Genomic DNA, 21,589 nt, shown 5'->3' with positions numbered 1-21,589 from the left:
TCAGGGCGTGATGCTAAGCATGACAGCTTCAGGGGCCCCTTTCTCTCCAATCCAGCAGCCAGCTTTTCCCACAATCCGCACTGGCACCAACCTGCCAGGACCTGGCTCCCTCCTTCCGCAGAGAGCAGCGACTCAGCCTGGGTGTGCGTGGGGGGGGGAGGTGTTTTGCAACTGAGCGCTGTTCCCTCCCTCTAATGCCTTTCGTGTTTCTAGGCCGAGACGCTGGCTGGAACAAACCCCGCCCTGCCAAGCCCTGGAACTGCAGGCTGGATCGCGGCCCCGGCATTCCCACGGACGAGCAATGAAAAACCTGCGCCACAATCATGGAGAAGAAGGCAGGGCCAGGCACTGTGCATGCCCCGAAGCCAAAGATTTATTCCTCAGGCCCGTCGGGCCAAGGGGGACTTGGCTTCCTGCTTCCCAGGCTGGGGCCTGAGCTCTGAAGTTAGGCCAGGGGCAACCGGAGTCCCAAAGAGATGAGGCCAGTTCGCTAGTCCGTCCATGCACCCTGCGCACGGTAAAAATGCCTCGCTGGAATGGTCCCACTGGTCAATGACCTACATCGTACCTAACTGTGCTGCACTATTCCATGGGGAAGTTACCTCCTGACCCCAACTGGGGGCCATATGCCCTGAAGCATCAGGATCAATGACAGACCTGGTTCTAAATATGCCCCCCGTCATCCCGTTTGTTTCCCCAGCGCAGATCCAAGCTCCGAGGAGGAATGGACAGTTTGACAACAGATTCAAGGGGGCATGTCTACGGGAAGTGCTTCAGAGGGGTGTGACACTTTCTATTCTCCTGCCTGTTCAGAACAGAGCCAGCGTGCTCAGAACATCACAGCTCCTCCCGTGCCTGTGGCTGTAGGGCTAAGAAAGGAAAGCCAGGGCACTGGAGCATGGGGCAGGGACTGTAACTTACTAGCCCAGCAGTCCTAGTGCGCGGGCTTTGGACAATGGCTAGGCTGCTGACCTGTGACCTGGAGACCAGGGGTCAATCTCCTGCTCCGCTACAGACTCTCTATGCGGCCTTGGGCAAGTCACTTATCCTCTCTGTGTCTCTGTTCCCCATCTGTACACTGGGTGTGACGGCACTGCCCTGCCGTAAAGGGGGGTTGGGAGGATAAATACCCTCAAGATCGTGGGGTACTCAGAGTCTGTGATAATGGAGGCCATGTAAGTACAGCACCTAGCACAAGCAGGAAGGTCCCACAATGAGCATGACTGCTTTGGGCGCTAGGGGCTATCGCTGGGTATCTAAAGTGGAGTCCAGTCCGGTCATTCCAACTGACATCTCCCAATGGAGCTACGGCTAGGCCTCCCACATCGGAGCCATGCACCCCGCAGGCAAAACCGGGCTCCTGAACCCCTTTGAAAATCCATCACCGGGGGCAGTGGGGCTAACGCACTGTTCTCTGCTTTAACAAGGTGCTGGCCTCTCCTCTTTTCTCCTGCCTCCTTCCTGCTCCCAGGCCGGACTGATCAGTCTGCTCCCAGCAGCTCCCCGCACAGTAAGCAGGGGCAATTTCCCTTTGGCTGCAGAGAGAGGAGCAGCAGAGGGAGCAGGAGGACAGCTGGAAGAGATCATCGTCTGCAGCCACGACACACCTCTGCATGCTGCTCCGGTCCTGGAGCCAGCCCCAGCCCCCGCCGCTCGCCAGCCAACGGGGCAGCAGGGCAGTCTGGAGCACCCGGAACCACCAGCGCTGATCCAGCCAGAGCTCTCGGGAAGGCGAAGCCAGACTGGACATCTCACCAGAGCAGGCTCTCCGGCCAAAGGCTGCCAGGCCCTCTTTCCCGTGCAGCTGGGCGCACGGAGTAACTAACGCAGCCACGGAGAAGTCCGCTCCCTAGCCCTGAGCTCAGCCGCGCTGCTCACGCTGTCCCCCGCCTCACCAGCTGGGCACTGCCCAGCGGCAGGGCAGTGATCGCGCCTGGCCAGCGAGGCCGCGTGGGAGACGGCTCCCCTCCAGTCACGACCCCGTTTGCACGGAGAGGGGCCTCTGGGAACGGGATGTGGGATGTTTAATGCTTCCCTGAGCTCTCTCCTGTCCTGTGCATCTGCATTTCGTCTCGCCCTTCCCACAACTCCCACCCCTTTCTCCCTCTGGCCCCCCGGGCGTGCTTCCCGGGCCCGACCCCGTCCCCAGGGACAGGCCCCGATTCTCCTCTCCTGGGCACCGCTCGCTGCAGAGGGGGGCCGGGCTGCCTCTTCCCAAGAGCGAGGATGGAGAGGATTCCCCTGGTATGTTAGGGGCCCAGAGGGCCTGGTTTCCAGGGAAGCCTGGAGTCAGGCTGGGCCATGGGGCACGGGCGTCTCCATCCCAGTGGGACTCCCACACAGCCGGAGCCTCGTGGGTGCGTTTGTGGCTCCATTCTGCTTATGGACCCAGCCGCAAGAGCTGGGCACGCAGGCCCCCCGCCTGCTCTCTGCAGAAGGGGCTCCCGTAACCCGCCCTCACCCAACAGTCTAGGACAAACGCAGCCTGGCCCTGGGGTGACGGCCAGCCAGAGGTGGCACCGCAAATCAAAGCCTCTTACCTGCTACTCTGTGGGCCACCAGCCCTACCAGGTTCAAGGGCTCTTCTTCCGAGGGTCTGGCAGGCTCATGGTGATGCTCCGCTCCCTTCGGGGGCATCTGGGCTTGGGCTGTCGCTGTGGGGGATGGGGGCGACATGATGAGGGGCTGCTGAGGCCTCACGGGGCTGTAAGCTGTTGCCAGAGGGATGGGAGAGGCTGGGGGGCTTCCCGGGGGGCGGCTGTAGCTCCTTGTCTGCGGCACAGGTGGCTGCTGGTTCTGATAGCCGTAGGGTGAGTAGGACACCCCAAAATCCTGCCCCATGTACTCTGGCTCGCCAGCGCCCCGGCCCGGCGGTCCTGGCAGATAGGCTTTGGCCAGCGGTTCAGAAGCCGGTGGGGGCTGGGTGACAGCAGTGCCCATGGCGTTGTGGGACACGCTCGCCGGCAAGGCTCCGAAGGCGTTGCTGGGTCTCGGCTGGGTCACCTGAGGGGCCGCCTGGCTAGGAAGACCCAACACTGGCTGGGCAGACAGAGAGGAGACCACCGGGCCGGGCTGGTCCTCTGTGGAGGCCACGGGGACGCTCTGGGACTTGTGCATCGTTGAGACGGACGGGTCCAGGTCCAGCATGAGCATGTTCAGTGCTTCTATCGACTGCTCGATCTCCTTCGGGGAGGCCACCTGGGGGAACTCAGGGATGCTGTGGCTCGGAGGGGGGGCCACCTGCAAGGGGCTGGGCTGGGGGCTCGAACTGGAGACACTAGGGCTTTGGCTTTCCAGGCCGCAGTCTTGCTGGCGGGAGGGTGGCCTGCTCCCGCCGCTGCTGCCGCCCTGCTGCTGCCAGGCGTTGAGGCCCCTCTGCACGGCCTCCCGGCTGCTGGTGCTCCGAGCCGGTGCCTGGGGGAGCTGGAGGCCCGGCTCGGCGGCTGGGTAGGACTGAGAGCGGTACATGTCGTTGGAGTCAAAGCCATACAGGTAGGGCTGCGTGGTGGCCGGCGGCCGGGGCAGCAGCCAGCCGGGCTCAGGGAAGCCGGGTTGCTGCTGCTGGTAGTCGGACAGATTCTCCTGAGCAGACACCGAGGGCCGGATCTGGCTCAGCGGGGGCTGGGGGTGTCGCCCCATCATGCTCCGCAGCGTATTCTGGTTGTTGTAGGGGTACCCCCCATTGATCAGCGGCTCTGAGTCATACAGCCCCTCCTTGTGCAGCTTGTCCGCGCCGTCGAAGCTGGACGGGCCGTTGGGCAGGGAGGAGAGGCTCTCCATCCGGGGCACCTCCTGGTAGCCGACCTCGCTGGCGTTGGTGGTGCCGTCGCAGGAGGAGAGGGTGCCCAGGCTGCCGACGCTGTGCCCGTCCTGGTTGGGCAGGTCGTCGTCCAGGATGTCCGTCTCCCGCTCGGCCACCAGGGCGGCGGCGCTCCCGTTGACGTGCACCTGGGCCGGCACCACATGGCGCCCCGTGAGGGCGGAGCCGCCGGCCGGCGCCGCCCCGGGGTGGCGGTTGTGCATGGGGGCTTCGCTCTCCAAGCCGAAGCCGCTCAAGAGGCGCTCGAGCTCTCGCTTCTCCTCGGGGGTCAGCGCCGGGGGGCCGCCGCTGGGCGCCGCCTGCTCGTCAGTCTTGTCGGTAGCAGTGGAGTTGCCCGAGTCGCTGCTGACGGAGAGCGTGTGCTCGAGGTGGTTGGGCGCCGCGGAGAGGGGGGCGCGGCTGGCGTTGACGGCACCGGTGCTGCCGTGGAGGGAGTCTTTCTTCTTCACCTTGGCATAGAGGCTCCCGTCCAGCGGCCCCTGGGTGTGCCCGAGCTCTGCATGGGGAGAACAGAACAAAGGAGATCAACGGTTTGCTCGGGGCGGGAGAGCGAGCTAATGGCTCCCATTAAGCACAAATGGCTTCAACGCTCAAACAATGAGCTAAGGGCCCTGTCAGCCGGCTGCCAAGCACTCAGCCTCCCCGCGAAATACACACAACATTCCCACCGCTCTCCTGCAGAGACGCCGGCGCTGTGTCCTCTGTGGCTAACGTGGCCAGAGGAGACGGTGTCTACTGAGACGTTACTGGAAACCTGCTTTCGCTGCGCTGAAAGCACAGGATGCTCTGCAGGCCGGATCGATACAGCGTTAATGTGAGCTCTCCCGCAAGGTTCAAACTGGATCCTGGGCTGTGTGAGGCGTACGGCCCTGCGTGACTCTGGAAAGGAGCCCCAGACCCCCAGGCTCCCTGCACATCACAGGCCACAGAACCTCACCCACCCACTCCTGCAAGAGACCCCTGAGTTCTGGCTGAGTTACTGAAGACTCAACGACTTCAAGTTACAGAGAATCCACCGTTTAAACCTGCAAGTGACCCGCGCCCCACGCTGCAGGAGAAAGCGAACCCCCCCCAGGGTCTCTGCCAATCTGACCCGGGGGGGAAATTCCTTCTCGACCCTAAATTTGGTGATCAGTCAGACCCTGAGTATGTGGGCAAGACCCCATAGCCAGACACCTGGGAAAGAATTCTCTGTAGTAACTCAGAGCCCTCCCCATCTAGTGTGTCCCATCACCGGCCATTGGGGATATTTGCTGGTAGCAGTCGAAGATCGGCTACATGCCATTGTCGGCAGTGTCATCATACCAGCCACTCCGTACACTTATCGCGCTCAGTCTTGAAGCCAGCCCCTACTGCTTCCCTGGGAAGGCTGCTTCACTTCTCACACAAACAAGGGGGATGGCTGGCTGGCTTCTTAGATTCCAGGCCAGAAAGGACCATTGTGATCATCTAGTCTGACCTCCTGGATAACACCGGCCAGAGAACTCCCCTGAAATAATCCGCTCTAGCTCAAAAGGAGGTGGTTGGTTTTTAAAATCCAACCTTGATTTTAAAATAGCCAGTGATGGCAAATCCACCAGACCCCGTGGTAAACTGCACCAATGGTGAATTACTCCCACTGGTAACATGTACGCCTTATTTCCAGTCTGGATTTGTCTAGCTTCAATTTCCAGCCATTGGATATTTGTCTGCTAGGTCAGGAGTTCTTGGGGGTTTTCTTTCTGAGCTCCCCCCCCCCCCAATATGCTATAAAAATTCCAGGGCCGAGCAGGGGGGCCTCTGGGCTTCAGCCACCGGAGGGCAAGGGGCTTGGGTTTTAGACATGCAGGGTGTGGGGCTCAGGGAGAGGGGGACTCGGAACTCTAGCCACTGGATGGGAGTTCAGGCTTCAGCCTTGTGGAGATGGGGGCTTTTTCCCTACAGGGCTGAGGGCTTGGGGCTTCTGCCCCATGGGGCGGGGGGCTTGAGGCCCCAGGCTTCAACCACTGGGGGGGGGGGCTTGGGGCTCCGGGCTGCTGCCCTGGCTTTAGCCGTACAGGGCAGGGGGATTCGGGGATTTAGCCCTGCAAGATGGGGGGGTCAGGGTTTCTGCCCCCAGGGGCGCCAGGGCTCTAGTCTCCCAGCTTTAGCCCCGGAGGGCACCAGGGCTCCTGGCTTTAGCCCCACGGGGCACTGGGTCTCAGGGCTCAGCTGGAAGATGATTCCCCTTTCACGGTTACATTTGGAGACCTGTCAGTTGGCCAGTTTTAAATCCATTTAATGGAGCTCTCCCTCCCTTGCTCCTCCCCAGAGAATCGGAGCCTCTCCTGGGGCCAGCCCACCCAGCAGCATTTCAGACCGAGACATTTGTGACCCCGGACACTGCTCTTGTGACCACGTTTCCGCCACGACGCAGCGTCACAAGCCCAATGTGGTCCCACTGCGGGACAAGACCCGGGCTCCCTGCCTGCAGGAAACAGCCTGCTCCATTCTGCACCTTGCGCTCAATGACCGAGCCCCGGCAGGGCTGGACTGAAGCGGCGATGGGGCGACACCGTAAGTCAGACGCCATCGCCTCGCCACGGGGCTACGCTGAATCGGCTGTTCAGTTTGGGAGACTCCATCATGCTCCGTTTGCCCCAGCTGACCTCACGCCCAAGTGAAGCAACCAGCCGCTTTGGACCCCACCCTCTTGCGGGCCCTACAGCCCATCCCAGCTCTGCAGAGCCCATCCGGGCCTGATCCCGGCGTGGGAGCAACCTCACAGCCTGGTCCCTCCTGCTGGCACATGGGGGCTCTGCAAAGTGCAGGGCCGGCTGCCGTCCTCCAGGTGACTTTCAGGTTTTTCCAAACGGGTCCCCCAGCCTTAAGTTGAAACTGCTCTCTGCTCCAGGGCTGCCGGGGCTCTGCTGCCCTGGGCGAAGGCAGGGAGTTGGGGAACATGAGGTGCCAGGAGAATGTCGTCTCGTATCAGAGGCGCTGCCTTGGCACTACGAGTGTGGCACGGAATAGCAGAGCAAGCCATCTATTTCCCCACTCCGCCCTCCTGCCGAAAGGCCCCTATCTCCCCGTTGGAGTCTCTCCATTTGTTTTCCCAGATCCCCAGTGAGGTTTTCTGGAAGGCCAGGGAGGCAACATTAAACGCTTTCTTTTTAGAGGAAAAAGTGACTCTCCTCTGGCCGCGAGCCAGAGGCCTGACTCAGAGCCGGAAGACGGCTTCATGCGACAGCGTGAAATCAGAACGCTCTGAGCTGCAGGCAAACACTTCCACAACAGAGCCAGGCGTATCACAGGAGGGAGGCTAACCAGCCCCTATGCTCCTGTCCAAACACGGTAACCTCCACACAACATGGACACACACACACAGAGCACAACCACCATGCAGCACGTGCTCGCACACACACGCAGCCTGACACCCCAGAGCAACACCCGCGCAATGCACATCCCAGTCCACAACCCCCAAACAACATGCACACACAAACACAGCAACAGCCGTGCAATCGCACAGGGACCCCGCCGCAAGCGACAGCACCGCAAAGTGTGCGCACGCACAAAATCACAGCAATACCCCTGCCACAAGCGCACAGCGAGCCACGCAAACACACAGCAACATGCATACAACAGGTGTCTGCCCATGCACACCCATGGAATGACAGACACACACACACAGCAACTCCCACACATTGTGTCTGCACCCATGTGCCCACGCAGCAACACTATGGGCAACGGGCATACTATTTCTTGATTAAGGATGGCAAAAAGTCCTCTCTGTACAGAGTGGGACATACAAACCTAGGAAGACACAGTTTGAGATGGGGGGGTTTGATGGATGGGGGGGGTTGATCCTACTTGTATAAGTAGGGGCATTGCCAGCAGATCGAGGGATGTGATCATGCCCCTGTATTCGGCATTGGTGAGGCCTCACCTGGAGTACTGTGTCCAGTTTTGGGCCCCACACTACAAGAAGGATGTGGAAAAATTGGGAAGAGTCCAACGGAGGGCAACAAAAATGATCAGGGGGCTGGAGCACATGACTTATGAGGAGAGGCTGAGGGAACTGGGATTGTTTAGTCTGCAGAAGAGAAGAGTGAGGGGGGATTTGATAGATGCTTTCAACTACCTGAAAGGGGGTTCCAAAGAGGATGGAGCTCGGCTGTTCTCAGTGGTACCAGATGACAGAACAAGAAGTAATGGTCTCAAGTTGCGTTGGGGGAGGTTTAGGTTGGATATTAGGAAAAACTTTTTCACTAGGAGGGTGGTGAAGTGCTGGAATGGGTTACCTAGGGAGGTGGTGGAATCTCCTTCCTTAGAGGTTTTTAAGGCCCGGCTTGACAAAGCCCTGGCTGGGATGATTTAGTTGGGAATTGGTCCTGCTTTGAGCAGAGGGTTGGACTAGATGACCTCCTGAGGTCCCCTCCAACCCTGATATTCTATGATTCTATGAAAGCGAGCGCGGTGAAGTCTTTTTTCGATTTCAGTGGGCTTTGGGTCAGGCCACAAATTCTTATACATTCTACACAGTATTATTCATTTTTCGCCTTCAGTCCCTTGTTAGTTTTTTGTGCAGATGTAGCCAGGTTAAGTTCAGTCAAAAGCAAGCTCAGCCCACTGAACAGGTCCGGGGACATCAAGAGTTAAATGTCCTTCTGTCCCAGGAGTCTAAGATCTTGGGCCGGGAAGAATGATTAAGATTTTCCCAGGGAGAGATGCCCAGCCCCGGCGTGGCTTTCAATGGCTCCGTACACCCCCACCAAACCGGCCGGTCCCCAGCCTTACTCTACAGCAACTCCTAAGCGAACCGTCAAACAAAGGCAATTGGGCACCCAGAGCTCTGGAGAGCGCCCAGCCTTCTCCTGCCTGCGGACACGCCTCTGCCCAGCTTTGGGGAGAGGATGTTGATCCAACATTCCTCCCGCAGGCAGGGCAGCCGCGACACGGCTCTGCGGGGAACCCAGGGGTTGACTCAGCGGAGCTCTCTTCCCAGAGGGGAGATCCGGAGCAATGCCTCCTTCCAGACCAAAAAATCCGCTCTCCCAGGCTCACCCCACTAGCCAGGTCCACATTCTCTAGGCTCTTTGCTGCCATTCAAGATAAGCGGCGCTCCTTGCGCCAAAGCACAAGCAGGACAAACAGCGCCACTCAGGCTGTTATAGCTGAAGCATGCCCTGGAGGCTGGGCACAAGCCACGGGGAGGCACGCACCGGCAGGCTATGTCCATATCAAATAAATAACGTACGTGGCCCAGGAAAAAATAGAGGGAAGAGGCTCGAATTAGCGCCCTGGTTCAGAACCCGCCCTGCTGCCGGGAGAAGCATCTCAAAAGCATCCGCAGAATGGGCTTCTGGCAGGGGCCGGGGGGGATTTTTAAAGCTCAAAGCGAGGCCAGCAAAGTCCCGACGTGGCCTTTGGAGCAGATTCTCTTTGCGAGGGATGGAGGCGACGAGCCAGCAGGGAGGCCGAGCAGTGGGGACAAACAGCGGGAGCTTGATACGCTTACAAACGGGACGATATGCCAGGCCTGGGCTCGGTGACCCACGGGTAGGGTTGCCAATTTTGGTTGGATGTATTCCTGGAGATTTCCTCACATGACATCATCTTTAATTAAAGAGTCGTCTTTAATTCCTGGAGACTCCAAGCCAATCCTGGAGGGTTGGCAACCCTACCCACGAGGCCCTTGCCAGGCTGATGGCCTAAGTCCCCAGCCCTCTTCCACGCATTGCTGTCCGAGGGGAGACCCTCGGGGACGTCTACACTGCCATACAGGAGCCGAGGCCCCGCTGCGACTGGCCCGCTCAGCTCACTCGGGCGGTGGGGTTACAAATTGCAGGGGAGATGTTCGAGCACCACCCAGCCCAAAGTGACCGGGGCAATTCAGGAGACAGAGGCCCCCCAGCCTAAGGAGCTCGCCCCGGCTTCCGGTCTCCATGGAGCTGCACCAAGCTCTGCTACTGCTTAAGTCGGGCTGGCTCAGAGAGGTTGGAGCCAAATTATTTCCTGCTCCAATTTAGCCCATTCCACCATGGCTTGGAAACACCGACCGCTCGGTCCCAGCAGACGCCTGCGAGGCAGGTAAGAACAACCAGCTGCAGGCGGGTTAAGTGACTCACCCATGCCATATGAGGAGTCGGTGTCAGAACTGGGACTATAACTCACGGCTCTCGACTCCTGCTCCTGTGCTTTAACCACTAGGCAACGTTGTACAAGAGCAACTTGCTCACAGACGGATGGAGATGAGAGACAGAAAAACCCTCCTGAATCCACTTCTGCACCCCTGCGCAGCAGATACAGCCCGAGTTTATGGCTTACAGATCGCTTTGGAGGGCACAGAACTAGCAACCTGACTATCTGGGACTGAATCCGGACCATCCTTTTGGGTCCGACAGGGCAGGGAGCAAGGTTAAAAATGACCAAACGCTTCTATTGCCATGAAAAAAAAATCATGATTCTCTCTGCAGTGATGGAGAGGGTGGGGCGTGTTGTAGATTCGCCACATTCACAGCAAAACTGGCAGAATCCCAATTCCTGCCTGAAGCAAGCGGGCACCTGCTCCCCTGGTCAGTTGTCAGACACAAGTGCAAAGCCAAACCAGGGACGGTCCGTCCAAATCTCTGTCCAATGAGAATGCCCCACCTCATCTGTCTCTTGTTTCCCTAGACCATCTGGGATGGTGGCAGCATCCTCACCATGGCATGCAAAGCACCCACCATTAGCTTACTGACTTAGCAGCTGTTATTTTTCAAAGGTATCTGACACAACGAGAATGTTTTTGTTCGATCCACCTGTATTGATTCAGGCAGAGAGGATGGAGAAGGGTCCAAACAAAACCTCGGGGCTTTGCTAGAGGAATTCCCTATTCTGCTCTACCCCACGCCCATCACCGTGCTCTCTGATCCCACGGACCCAGGCACACGGATCTAAACTGAACAGTACAATAGCACGACTCTCCAATTCTCCGACAGCTTTACTACGCTCTCTGGCCTTCATCCCCTGCTTGTCCCTTCCCCTTTGCGCAGAGAGCAATCAAACAACAAACAGATTGACGGACAGGAGAGAGTGGCTGCTATAGCAGCCGATTCAGATCAATCCAACTTTCTCCAGACACTGGTGGCCACATTCAAATACACTTCCCAAATCGCCGGCCGATGGTGCAAAGCAGGTGTGGCACAGCAGAGCATAAACCGCTGCCCAAGACAAAGGGAAACAAGCGAATCGGCCTCTATGCCAGCAGATCGCAGGAGCAGGGGAGAGACAGCACAGGAGAGGAGCAGAGTTAGAATCGCCTGGGGATGTGGCTACTTGATTTGGTCGACACCCCATCCTGAGAGTCCTACCCGCCGTGTGACCAACTCTGCCCCTCTGCCCGCTGGGCTCTGAGCTCAGGACAGCTCCAGGGCTGCATTACACCCACTGGGAATCCGGCCCCTGGTCGTCTCCAAACGCATTGCCCCGAAGTGACAGCTAGGCCAGCTGGCAGGTGGGGACCGCGCGGCCCTGCGACGGGATGGGACGGGGAAGCACGGGAAGCAGGCTGGGTTCCCAACAGGCGCTCCAGGCATTCACTCAGCCCCTGTCCTTCAATCCCGACAGGGTTTCCGTTTCATCGCCTGCCCAGCTATGAGGCTCGGCAGTGCCAAGGAGCCGTCTCTGCCCTCAGCGGGGCAGTGCTGAGATCTGCCTGGCTCTAGGGTGTCGTTAACCAGCAAAATACAGTCTCCCCATCTTGCAAACCAGCCCAGGAGTCAGAACTTACCAGCTGGATGGAAGGAAAACACCCAGCAGAAGAGGAGGAACTGGGTTAATTTCCTTCCCTTGCTGTTCACTCCCTTTTCCTTCAGTGCCGGAGCTTTCTAAGAGTTCCTGAGAGGTGGCAGACCCAGCTCTGTCTGTCTCCTACCCTGTCTCTCCGCCTGTCAGGGACTGGAGCGGGGTGTTTCCTGGCTTGTGGGATAAAACGCCGTCTGTAATTTCAGCCAGTTGGATCCCAAGGATTTATCATCCTGCAGCTATGTGATTCCAGCATGACATCACGGAGGCTGCGAGTCCGGCTGCACCGCACAGCCGCTAGACAGAGCACTCGCCCAGAGCCGGGCGGCGAGAGGGAAGGAGGTGGAGAAAGGGAGGAGAGGTGAATGGGCAGAGAGTGTGGTGGGGCAGGGGATGAAGAGAGGGAGACAGAAAGTCAGAGACCAGACAGACCCAGACAGCCCGAAAGAGGAGGTGATTTTTCCATTCCCCACACAAGGGACGTCCGTGCTCCTCCAGCTGCGGAACAATCACATGAGAAGGATGGGGGTTAAACAGAGCCTGTGGCCAACCGAGTGACACTGGAACAAATTCACCCCGATTGAACCCCACTGAAGCCAATGGAGAGATGAGAACTTAGTCTATCGAGAAGGAAGCAGAGATAGATAGATAGATAGATGGGGTGTATGGGGATAGATAGATAGATAGATAGATAGATAGATAGATAGATAGATAGATAGATAGAGGGGGTGTATGGGGATGGATAGATAGATAGAGGGGGTGTATGGGGATGGATAGATAGATAGAGGGGGTGTATGGGGATAGATAGATAGATAGATAGATAGATAGATAGATAGATAGATAGATAGATAGATAGATAGATAGATAGATAGATGGGGTGGATGGGGATAGATAGATAGATGGGATGGATGGGGATAGATAAATAGATAGATAGAGGGGGTGTATGGGGATAGATAGATAGATAGATAGAGGGGGTGTATGAGGATAGATAGATAGATAGATAGATAGAGGGGGTGTATGAGGATAGATAGATAGATAGATAGATAGATAGATAGATAGATAGATAGATAGATAGATAGATAGATAGATAGAGGGGGTGTATGGGGATGGATAGATAGATAGAGGGGGTGTATGGGGATGGATAGATAGATAGAGGGGGTGTATGGGGATAGATAGATAGATAGATAGATAGATAGATAGATAGATAGATAGATAGATAGATAGATAGATAGACGAGGGGTGTATGGGGATAGATAGATAGATAGATAGATAGATAGATAGATAGATAGATAGATAGATAGATAGATAGATAGATAGATAGATGAGGGGTGTATGGAGATAGATAGATAGATAGATAGATAGATAGATAGATAGATAGATAGATAGATAGATGAGGGGTGTATGGGGATAGATAGATAGATAGATAGATAGATAGATAGATAGATAGATAGATAGATAGATAGATAGATAGATAGATAGATAGATGAGGGGTGTATGGGGATAGATAGATAGATAGATAGATAGATAGATAGATAGATAGATAGATAGATAGATAGATAGATAGATAGATAGATAGATAGATAGATAGATAGATGAGGGGTGTATGGGGATAGATAGATAGATAGATAGATAGATAGATAGATAGATAGATAGATAGATAGATAGATAGATAGATAGATAGATAGATAGAGGGGGTGTATGGGAATTGATGGAGGGATGGATAGCTAGATGGATAGATAGAGGGGGCTTTTTTATTCAAACCAGGACATGCATCGCAGCTTAAATAGCACCAGGACAGGGCAGTTTCAGGGCCTTGAAAAGCTGTCCCCGCCCTTCGGGAGGTTCGAAATACAAAGGCATTCTCACAAGCCGTGCAGGCACACGCAGTTCCGCCTCCTGTTACTTTAGCAGCCAGGTTTCGTGCTGGAAGACACTTTCCACACACAGCTCCAGCCAGCTGGGCTCTACGCGCTCGCTCTCTTTCTTATTCAGACGGGTTTCACTTTCAAGGAAACTTTGACAGTGAAAAGAAGGAATCACTTTCGCTGGGTATTAACCATTTTTTCCTACTTTTCCTCGCCGAAAGAGGCTGCGCAAGGCCTCCTACCCACCGAGAAAGCCCTGCTGGCACTGTGCCCTGTTGCAGGGATGGCAGAACACAGATGGGGCATGCTCCAGACTGGTGTCAGCACCCACGACGCTACGGTTCGGGTGCCCCGCGCCACTCCAAATCAGGGTGAAGATTCAGCATTTGAATTATGAAAAATACCCCAAAGCGGGGATGATACAAACACTTGATCTTCAGCACAGTATCCCAAAGCGCTTGGCAAACATTCCTGCAGCGAGGCTCACAGCAACCCCTGGGAATAGGTGAGAATGACAGTCCCCATTTAACAGATGGGGAAACGGAGGCGCTGGGAAGTAAAGCGTCTTGCCTCCAGTCACACCAAGAGTTTGCTCTTCTGCCTCCCAGTCCCAGGCTGCTGCCACTAGACAATGCTGCCCCCTCCATGCTCTGATCTAGCTGAACCTCGTGGGAAGCTCAGGAAAACAGGCTCTGTCCCAGTTCTTTCGCATGTCCCCTTCTGGAGCCAGGGCATGGATGTGAAACAGACAAGCTGGGTTAGTTTGGAAGGCAGGGAACATTTGGGGGGGTTGAGTTTCTGCCGAAGATTCAGGCCAGCTCTTATTGTCGGTGAGCCGGTTCAGGAGCCAGTGGGGTGGGAGTGATTCCAGGAGGGCATCTGGCCACCTTCTCCATCATCATAAGGGGTATGTCTACCCGGCAACCAGAGCTGTGCCTGCAGCACGCATGGACAGACCCGAGCTGGCTTCGACTGCGCTCGAGCGGGGAAGACACGGCAGCACGGGCTGGCTGCTCAGGTACACAGAACAGGGTCCCAGGCAGGTTTGTACGGCCCATGCTACAGACGGTTCCCGGCGATTGTTAGTGGAGTCAGCAGACATCTCCACGCGCTGCATGCCCGCCGCTGATGGCAGTGGAGACAGACTCGATACGACCAACGTCCCTCGCGCTTGCGCCGACCATGCTACCGAGAACCGCCCCCCGGAGTACCAGCCAATCCTGCACTCCTCTGCCTTCAAATCACGGAGCAGACTCAGAGCCCAAGCCAGCGGAGGGGACAACGAGAGTTCTTCAACCTTAGGCTGTGTCTACACTCGCGAGCGTACAGCGGCACAGCTGTACTGCTCGGGTAGCTGCTCGGTGCCAACGGGAGAGATCTCCCATGCTTTGGCTGTACCATGGCCTCTTGGGCCCCACACCGCAGCTGAGAAGGAGGGCATGACCTGCACTCCCCCAGACCACCGCCACACTGGTTAATGCATGCTGCTGGCTGCCCCGGGGCAGGCTGTGATCAGTCTCCCTGACAGACTCACTCCCACTCCCATGCTGCCTCCTGGACCCAGCCCACCTCTACATCCCACTGGGAGGCTGGCACTTACGAAGACACTGTGGCCACTAGCCAGTGTGCCTGTGCCAGGCCTCATAACCGGGCACCTGCCCCAGGACCTTCGCACTGCAGCCACCATCCCCGTCTTCTCCTGCCCGGCCACCTCCTGCCCTGCTGCTCCCACCGGGTAACTTCCCAGCCTGGTCGCTGTGAGCACAGGCCAGACGAGAGGCTGCAGCTGACTCCACTCTCCAGTCAAGCGGAAGGGATGGGTCTTGGAATGGGGTGGGGAGATCACCCAAATCGTCAGGATGCAGAGCTCTGGGGCGTGGGTCCAGCCCGCCCTGCACCACCTAGTTAAGGAACATGATGAGCTCCAGCAGTGCCAGAGGCAGGTCAGCGCTGTGAGTGTGCCAGGAACGGGTGCAAGAGATCAAACAGCCGGCCGGGGAGAGAAGGGAGGAGTGGTCGGCTCCGGCATCTGCAGAATGTTTTAAAGGCCCAGGCAGACCAAGCCCACCGCCACGCCAGGCTGCTGTAAACAGAACCCCAGGAAGGCAATGGGGGAGCGATTCCAGCAGCAGCGAGAGGCACATGCCAAAACAATTACTCAGGTGGGGAATTAGCAAGTCTCCTGCAGATGTCGGAGCTGGACGCGGGTCAAAGGCATCCAATCCCCCATTGCCAGCCCGTAAAGTCCTTTCACAGACGACATTCAAAATCGCTTAGCTAACAGCAGGCGGGAGGGGGGAACTGGGGAAGGTGGAGAGATTCAGGGGAGGAATGGACAGAACCGTCGCTGTGGGGAGGCTACTCCGGCCCCCCCTTACCCACGGCAGGGCTGTGTGAGCACTGCCTAGGGGGCTACACCGCCCCATAACGAACCGTGGGACTGATTTCATGACGCACGTCCTGAGGTAAAGACGTGCATGAGCCGGGGTCCCCCTGCCATGCGATACATCAGCGCACGCACCGCCCAGGGCCCCAAACTCCCGCTGGCTTCCCCGGGAGTCACACGGGCACCGGTGTGCTGCAGGATTGGGACTAGCAGATCAGGGAACGGGATTTCTGGAGGCCGCCTGGCAGACGGTTAGAGCCGGGGACTGACAGTCAGGACACTCCAGGATTCTCAGCATGGCTCTGGGAGTGGAGCAGTTTAAGCTAGAGAGTAGAGCCGGCGGGGGGGGAGCCAGGACTCCTGGGTTTCCGCCCTAGCCCTACCACTGGTGCATGGGGCGGAAAATCACTGAGTTGAAAAATGTTTATATTTGGGTGCTTAACTTTGAGGCACCGAAATAAATGGCCCAATTACCACAGAGGAGGAAGCCTTACAGCCCTGACTGGAGTCAACGGGAGCCGCACAGATTCAGCACCCTGGCTTACTTAGCTGCCTAAATACGGACCCAGGTGTCTAACTGCAAGCACCTACATTGGAAAATGTTGGCCTTACTGGGGGTAAAGGCAGCGACAGGCCGACACCCAGCAGCAGTAAGAACAGACGTGGCTTGTGTTGTCCAAGGGAATGCTACGTTCCGTGACTGTCATGTTTTTTTCTGAGGCTAGGATATAACATTTATTTCTTGGGATCCAGGTCCCCATTACAAGCCCCTGCAGAGGATGGATCTAGGCTGTTCTCAGTGGTGGCAGATGACAGAACAAGGAGTAATGGTCTCAAGTTGCAGTGGGGGAGGTCTAGGTTGGATATTAGGAAAAACTTTTTCACTAGGAGGGTGGTGAAGCACTGGAATGGGTTCCCTAGGGAGGTGGTGGAATCTCCTTCCTTAGAGGTTTTGAAGGCCCGGCTTGACAAAGCCCTGGCTGGGATGATTTAGTTGGGGATTGGTCCTGCTTTGAGCACGGGGTTGGACTAGATGACCTCCTGAGGTCCCTTCCAACCCTGATATTCTATGATTCTATGAATTTCCAGTGACAGAAGGAAGGGCCGGTCTGGCAGCCCTAGGGTGGGAGGCACTGGGCTGCTAAACGTACAGAGGGATCTAATGTCCGCTCCCTTCCCGCCCTGTTCCCAGTGGGAGCCAGGCATGTGGCTGAAGTAGCAAGGTCCTTGCTGATGGAGACATTGCATTAACGGGCTCCTAGCTGCTAGCCCACACTGGCCAGCAGAAAAGCCATTGGAGTGGGGAGAAAGATGGTGGTGAAGGTTGGTGGGCCCTGAGATCTTTCTACCACATTACTCAAAAAACTAAACCAATTATAACTTCGGACTGGCTTTTACCCTATTATCACCCTGTGGATTACCCTCTCCTTCCAGAGGAACCTGCTACCCAACCTTCCACGTGCAACGGAGGTGAAGCAATAGAATGCCCAAGGCCTCGGCTCACCATGGATGGAGCCTTCGAGACAGACCAGTCTGGCAGGCGCTAGCTCCCATCTAGGTCCTCCCACAGGCAGTGAGCTGTTACGAATCTGTACTACGGGACCAACCAGGCCCAACCGAGACCACAGCCCTAGAGAGCTAGATGCTGCACTGACTTGTAGCAAGAGACAGCTCCCGCCCCAAAGAGCTTACAATCTGAATAGATAAGGCAGAAAAAGGGTGGGAGAAAGGAAGGATAATTTCTCCTCATTTTACAGCGGGGGAAACTGAGGCACAGAAAGATGAAGTGACTGGCCCAGGGTCACACAGGAAGTCTGTGGCAAAGTCAGGAAGTGACCGTAGATCCCCCAAGTTCCAATCCAGCGCCTTAACCACAGCGGTATAAGAGATCTCCCCACACTACACTCCCCAGAGCTCCATCCAGTCTCATTTTACGTGTCTCAGGTGAATGGCGCGCCCATCGCTTTCTTTGGGAGGCCATTACGGCGTGACAGAAGCAGAGGGGGTTTCTTTCAGAACCACAGGCAGACAGATCTCATGCACAGGGCCATTTTGCTGATATTTAGTTGATCTTTTCCGTTGCTGAACTTCCCTCTGCTCAGTCACTCTGGCCCGGATCGTGCGGGACGGTTCCGATCTCGCCATTAACCCAGCTCGATAGCATGGCTGAGAACGCTACAGAGAGAGCGTGACTCTGCCGGCCACTCTCAGACTGTCCCTTGAAGGCAAATGCTATTTATGAGGATACCACAACGCCCTGGAGTAATAGGATAAATGTGCTGCCTCATGGAGAGCCCTGAAATACATCCTGGGCAACAGCTATTTTCACCATGCCAGTGTGATTAACCCCGGATTTATTTCTGTGATGCAGACACATAGCGCAGCAGAGAGTTGAAAGAGGCACATCAGACATGACCTGGACTTGAGAGTGCTCAGATATGATGGTGAAAGGGCTCTGTGAGAAAGACAGACAGACAGACGGGGTGTTTGGGAATAGACCGACAGACAGGGTGTATGCGGATAGACAGACCGGGTGTATGGGGATAGATAGACAGAAAGACAGACGGGGTGTATAGGGATAGACAGACAGACAGAAAGACAGATGGGGTGTATGAGGATAGACAGACAGATAGACAGGGTGTATGGGAATAGATAGATAGGGGGTGTATGGGAATAGATAGATAGGGGGGTGTATGGGGATAGACAGACAGACGGGGTGTATGGGAATAGACAGACAGACAGATGGGGTGTATGGAGATAGACAGACAGACAGACGGGGTGTGTGGGGATAGATAGACAGACAGAAAGACAGACGGGGTGTATGGGGATAGACAGACAGGCAGACAAGGTGTATGGTAAAAGACAGACAGACAGGGTGTATGCGGATAGACAGACCGGGTGTATGGGGATAGATAGACAGAAAGACAGACGGGGTGTATAGGGATAGACAGACAGACAGAAAGACAGATGGGGTGTATGAGGATAGACAGACAGATAGACAGGGTGTATGGGAATAGATAGATAGGGGGGTGTATGGGAATAGATAGATAGGGGGGTGTATGGGGATAGACAGACAGACGGGGTGTATGGGAATAGACAGACAGACAGACGGGGTGTATGGGGATAGACAGACAGACAGACGGGGTGTGTGGGGATAGATAGACAGACAGAAAGACAGACGGGGTGTATGGGGATAGACAGACAGGCAGACAAGGTGTATGGTAAAAGACAGACAGACAGGGTGTATGCGGATAGATAGACAGACCGGGTGTATGGAGATAGATAGACAGAAAGACAGACGGGGTGTATAGGGATAGACAGACAGACAGAAAGACAGATGGGGTGTATGAGGATAGACAGACAGATAGACAGGGTGTATGGGAATAGATAGATAGGGGTTGTATGGGGATAGACAGACAGACGGGGTGTATGGGGACAGACAGACAGACGGGGTGTATGGGGATAGATAGATAGATAGATAGATAGATAGATAGATAGATAGATAGATAGTCTGTCTACCTAATCTAATCTCCATACACCCCCCTCCCCGTCTGTCTGTCTATCCATCCTCGAACATATCTATCTATCTATGTTCAGGGATGGAAAGACAGACAGACAGATAGTTAGCTCTTCCTCTATAGTTCTCATGTAACTAAGCTATTCATATTTAGATCTATTATTAGTGTATGTCTTTGTTTAAAACTTTCTTTCAATGAAAAATGGCCTTTTCCTTAAATAAATATTTTTGTGTCTTTCAAAATGTTCCTGATTTTCAACAACAAAAAACCCCTTAAAACCCCAATTTTTTCCCCTAAACTGACAGAAATATTTGTTGACAAATTTCCATGAAATACTGTAGGGGGGGGGGAAAGAAAGTTCTTTTTTCCCTAGCAAATACTGCCCATTCTGATTTCTCCTGTGGTAGCGCCTATCCACTCAGGCAGAAGTTGAAGTCACAGGTCCGTCTACATGGCCTACGGACACAAGGCCCCTTAGGCTGAATGATTTCAAACCCAAAGGTCCTTCGTACAATAACAGCTGGCAATAATTAATCCCTAAAGAAACGTCTTGTACACACTATAGAACTCGGGGGCTGGGACTCAAACCACTGCAGATGGTCTATCTGGCCAAATTAATGGGGTCTAGATCCTGGTTCCTCCTGCGGCTACATTGCACGGGTCTGCCAGGGGCACGGGAGCCCACGCGGCATAGGGCCAGAAGAGCGAGCGCTAATCCCCACGCCCTGGCCTAGGGGGCATGGCCATATGGCCAAAGTGCTCATGCGCTCCACCAATCTCCGCTAGCTGGAATGGCCCCTGAGGGGTTGTTAAAGCTGGAATGGCCTACCTCCCTCCAGGAGCTGCACTGGCACCCAGCCAGCCCCAGGAAGGGGGGCCGAATAAGGAAGCAAAGAGCCATCTTTGCTCCCTACAGCTCCTGCCCTATGGGTGCATGCTTAGGATTCCCAGGAGATTTGAATTCCTGTCTAAAGCAAAGATTCAGAGCTGTGAACATTAACAAGCCAGGCCAGCGAGAGGAGATGCTCCCGCTGGAAGCAGCTGATGGGAGGTGGTGGAATCTCCTTCCTTGGAGGTTTTTAAGGCCCGGCTTGACGAAGCCCTGGCTGGGATGATTTAGTTGGGAATTGGTCCCGCTTTGAGCAGGGGGTTGGACTAGATGACCTCCTGAGGTCCCTTCCAACCCTGAGATTCTATAATTCTATGATTCCATGTGCACAGTTCCCCGCTCCCACCTGCCGTGACTTCCCCCGCAAACTGGCCGCGGCCTCCCCAGCGGGAGACAGGAGGCGGTGATATATGGCCGCTTTGGTGCTTAACCCAGCAAGACAAATGCTACCAAAGATGGGGAGGGATTTGGGGCAGGCTCTGTGCTCTGGACTGTAAATAACCATACTGGCTCAGGCGGAAAAACACGAGAAACCGATCCAGATAAACAGCCTTGTTGTAACCGGCCCATGGGCTGAGCGCCACAGACACCACTGCTGGGAAAAGCTATTTAAGGGCAGTTACTGGTTCTAACATTTCTCATCTCTCCAAGGCCTGTCCATTGAGGCCATGGGGTCACGTATCCAACGGCGTAAACCAGCATTGCTCCCCCGGAATCCATAGAGCCAGATCCCCAACGGGTGTATGCGGCCACAGTCCCGCTCGCTTTTAAGGGAGCGACGCCGATTTACCCCAGCTGAGGATCTGGCCCAATGTAAAACAGCTCCAGTCCAAACCAGTTGCAGAGGCTCTGCCATGTTCTTTAAAAGAAGGTTTCTCTATAATAAACGGCCGGCACAGAGGCCTGCTGGCGGGCCGCGAGACAGAGGCATCGCCTCACTTGCTCACGGCCCCCTCACCAGGGAAGAACGTGGGCGCCCAAACGGCTCCCGGAGCACTCATGTCAGAGTGTGAGTGGCAGCTCTGGAGCGGAGCGGGGGGCTCAATCTCTCCGTCCTCGACTGGTCTTGCCTGGCCGTTTCTAGACGTGGCATTTCTAGGGCACCCATGTTTGAGCTGCTTTTCCCCTCGGCGCAGCTCTCCTGGCACAGCTCCCGGTGTTCGTGACGTGACGACGGCTGTCACCAGGCCGAACTCCCTGGGCCGGCTCTGCCTCCGCAGGTCAAGGGGGCCCAGGCGAGCGCTCTCTCTTCCCGGGGGACGTGCTCAGGCTGGGTTTGTCTACACGAGGGCTCCCTTCTTTGTGAGGCAGCCTGGCAGGAATGTGAAACGGAGGGGTCAGGACCCCAGCCAACAATGCAGCATCTGT

The 21,589-nt window shown here is 55.8% G+C and overlaps 1 protein-coding gene across 1 annotated transcript in view; it reads right to left on the bottom strand.

Moving 5' to 3' along the window:
- The window catches only part of TNS1 (tensin 1), a 120,710-nt gene that overhangs the window by 55,612 nt on the left and 43,509 nt on the right, over nucleotides 1–21,589 (bottom strand). The window contains exon 14 of the mRNA XM_065413663.1: nucleotides 2,541–4,314. Coding sequence (XP_065269735.1) covers nucleotides 2,541–4,314 — 1,774 coding nt within the window. The remainder of the gene's footprint in view (nucleotides 1–2,540; nucleotides 4,315–21,589) is intronic.

Source organism: Emys orbicularis, chromosome 11 (assembly GCF_028017835.1).
Source record: "Emys orbicularis isolate rEmyOrb1 chromosome 11, rEmyOrb1.hap1, whole genome shotgun sequence".
Classification (NCBI taxonomy): Eukaryota; Metazoa; Chordata; order Testudines; family Emydidae; genus Emys; species Emys orbicularis.
This window is presented reverse-complemented; position numbering and strand designations above follow the sequence as displayed.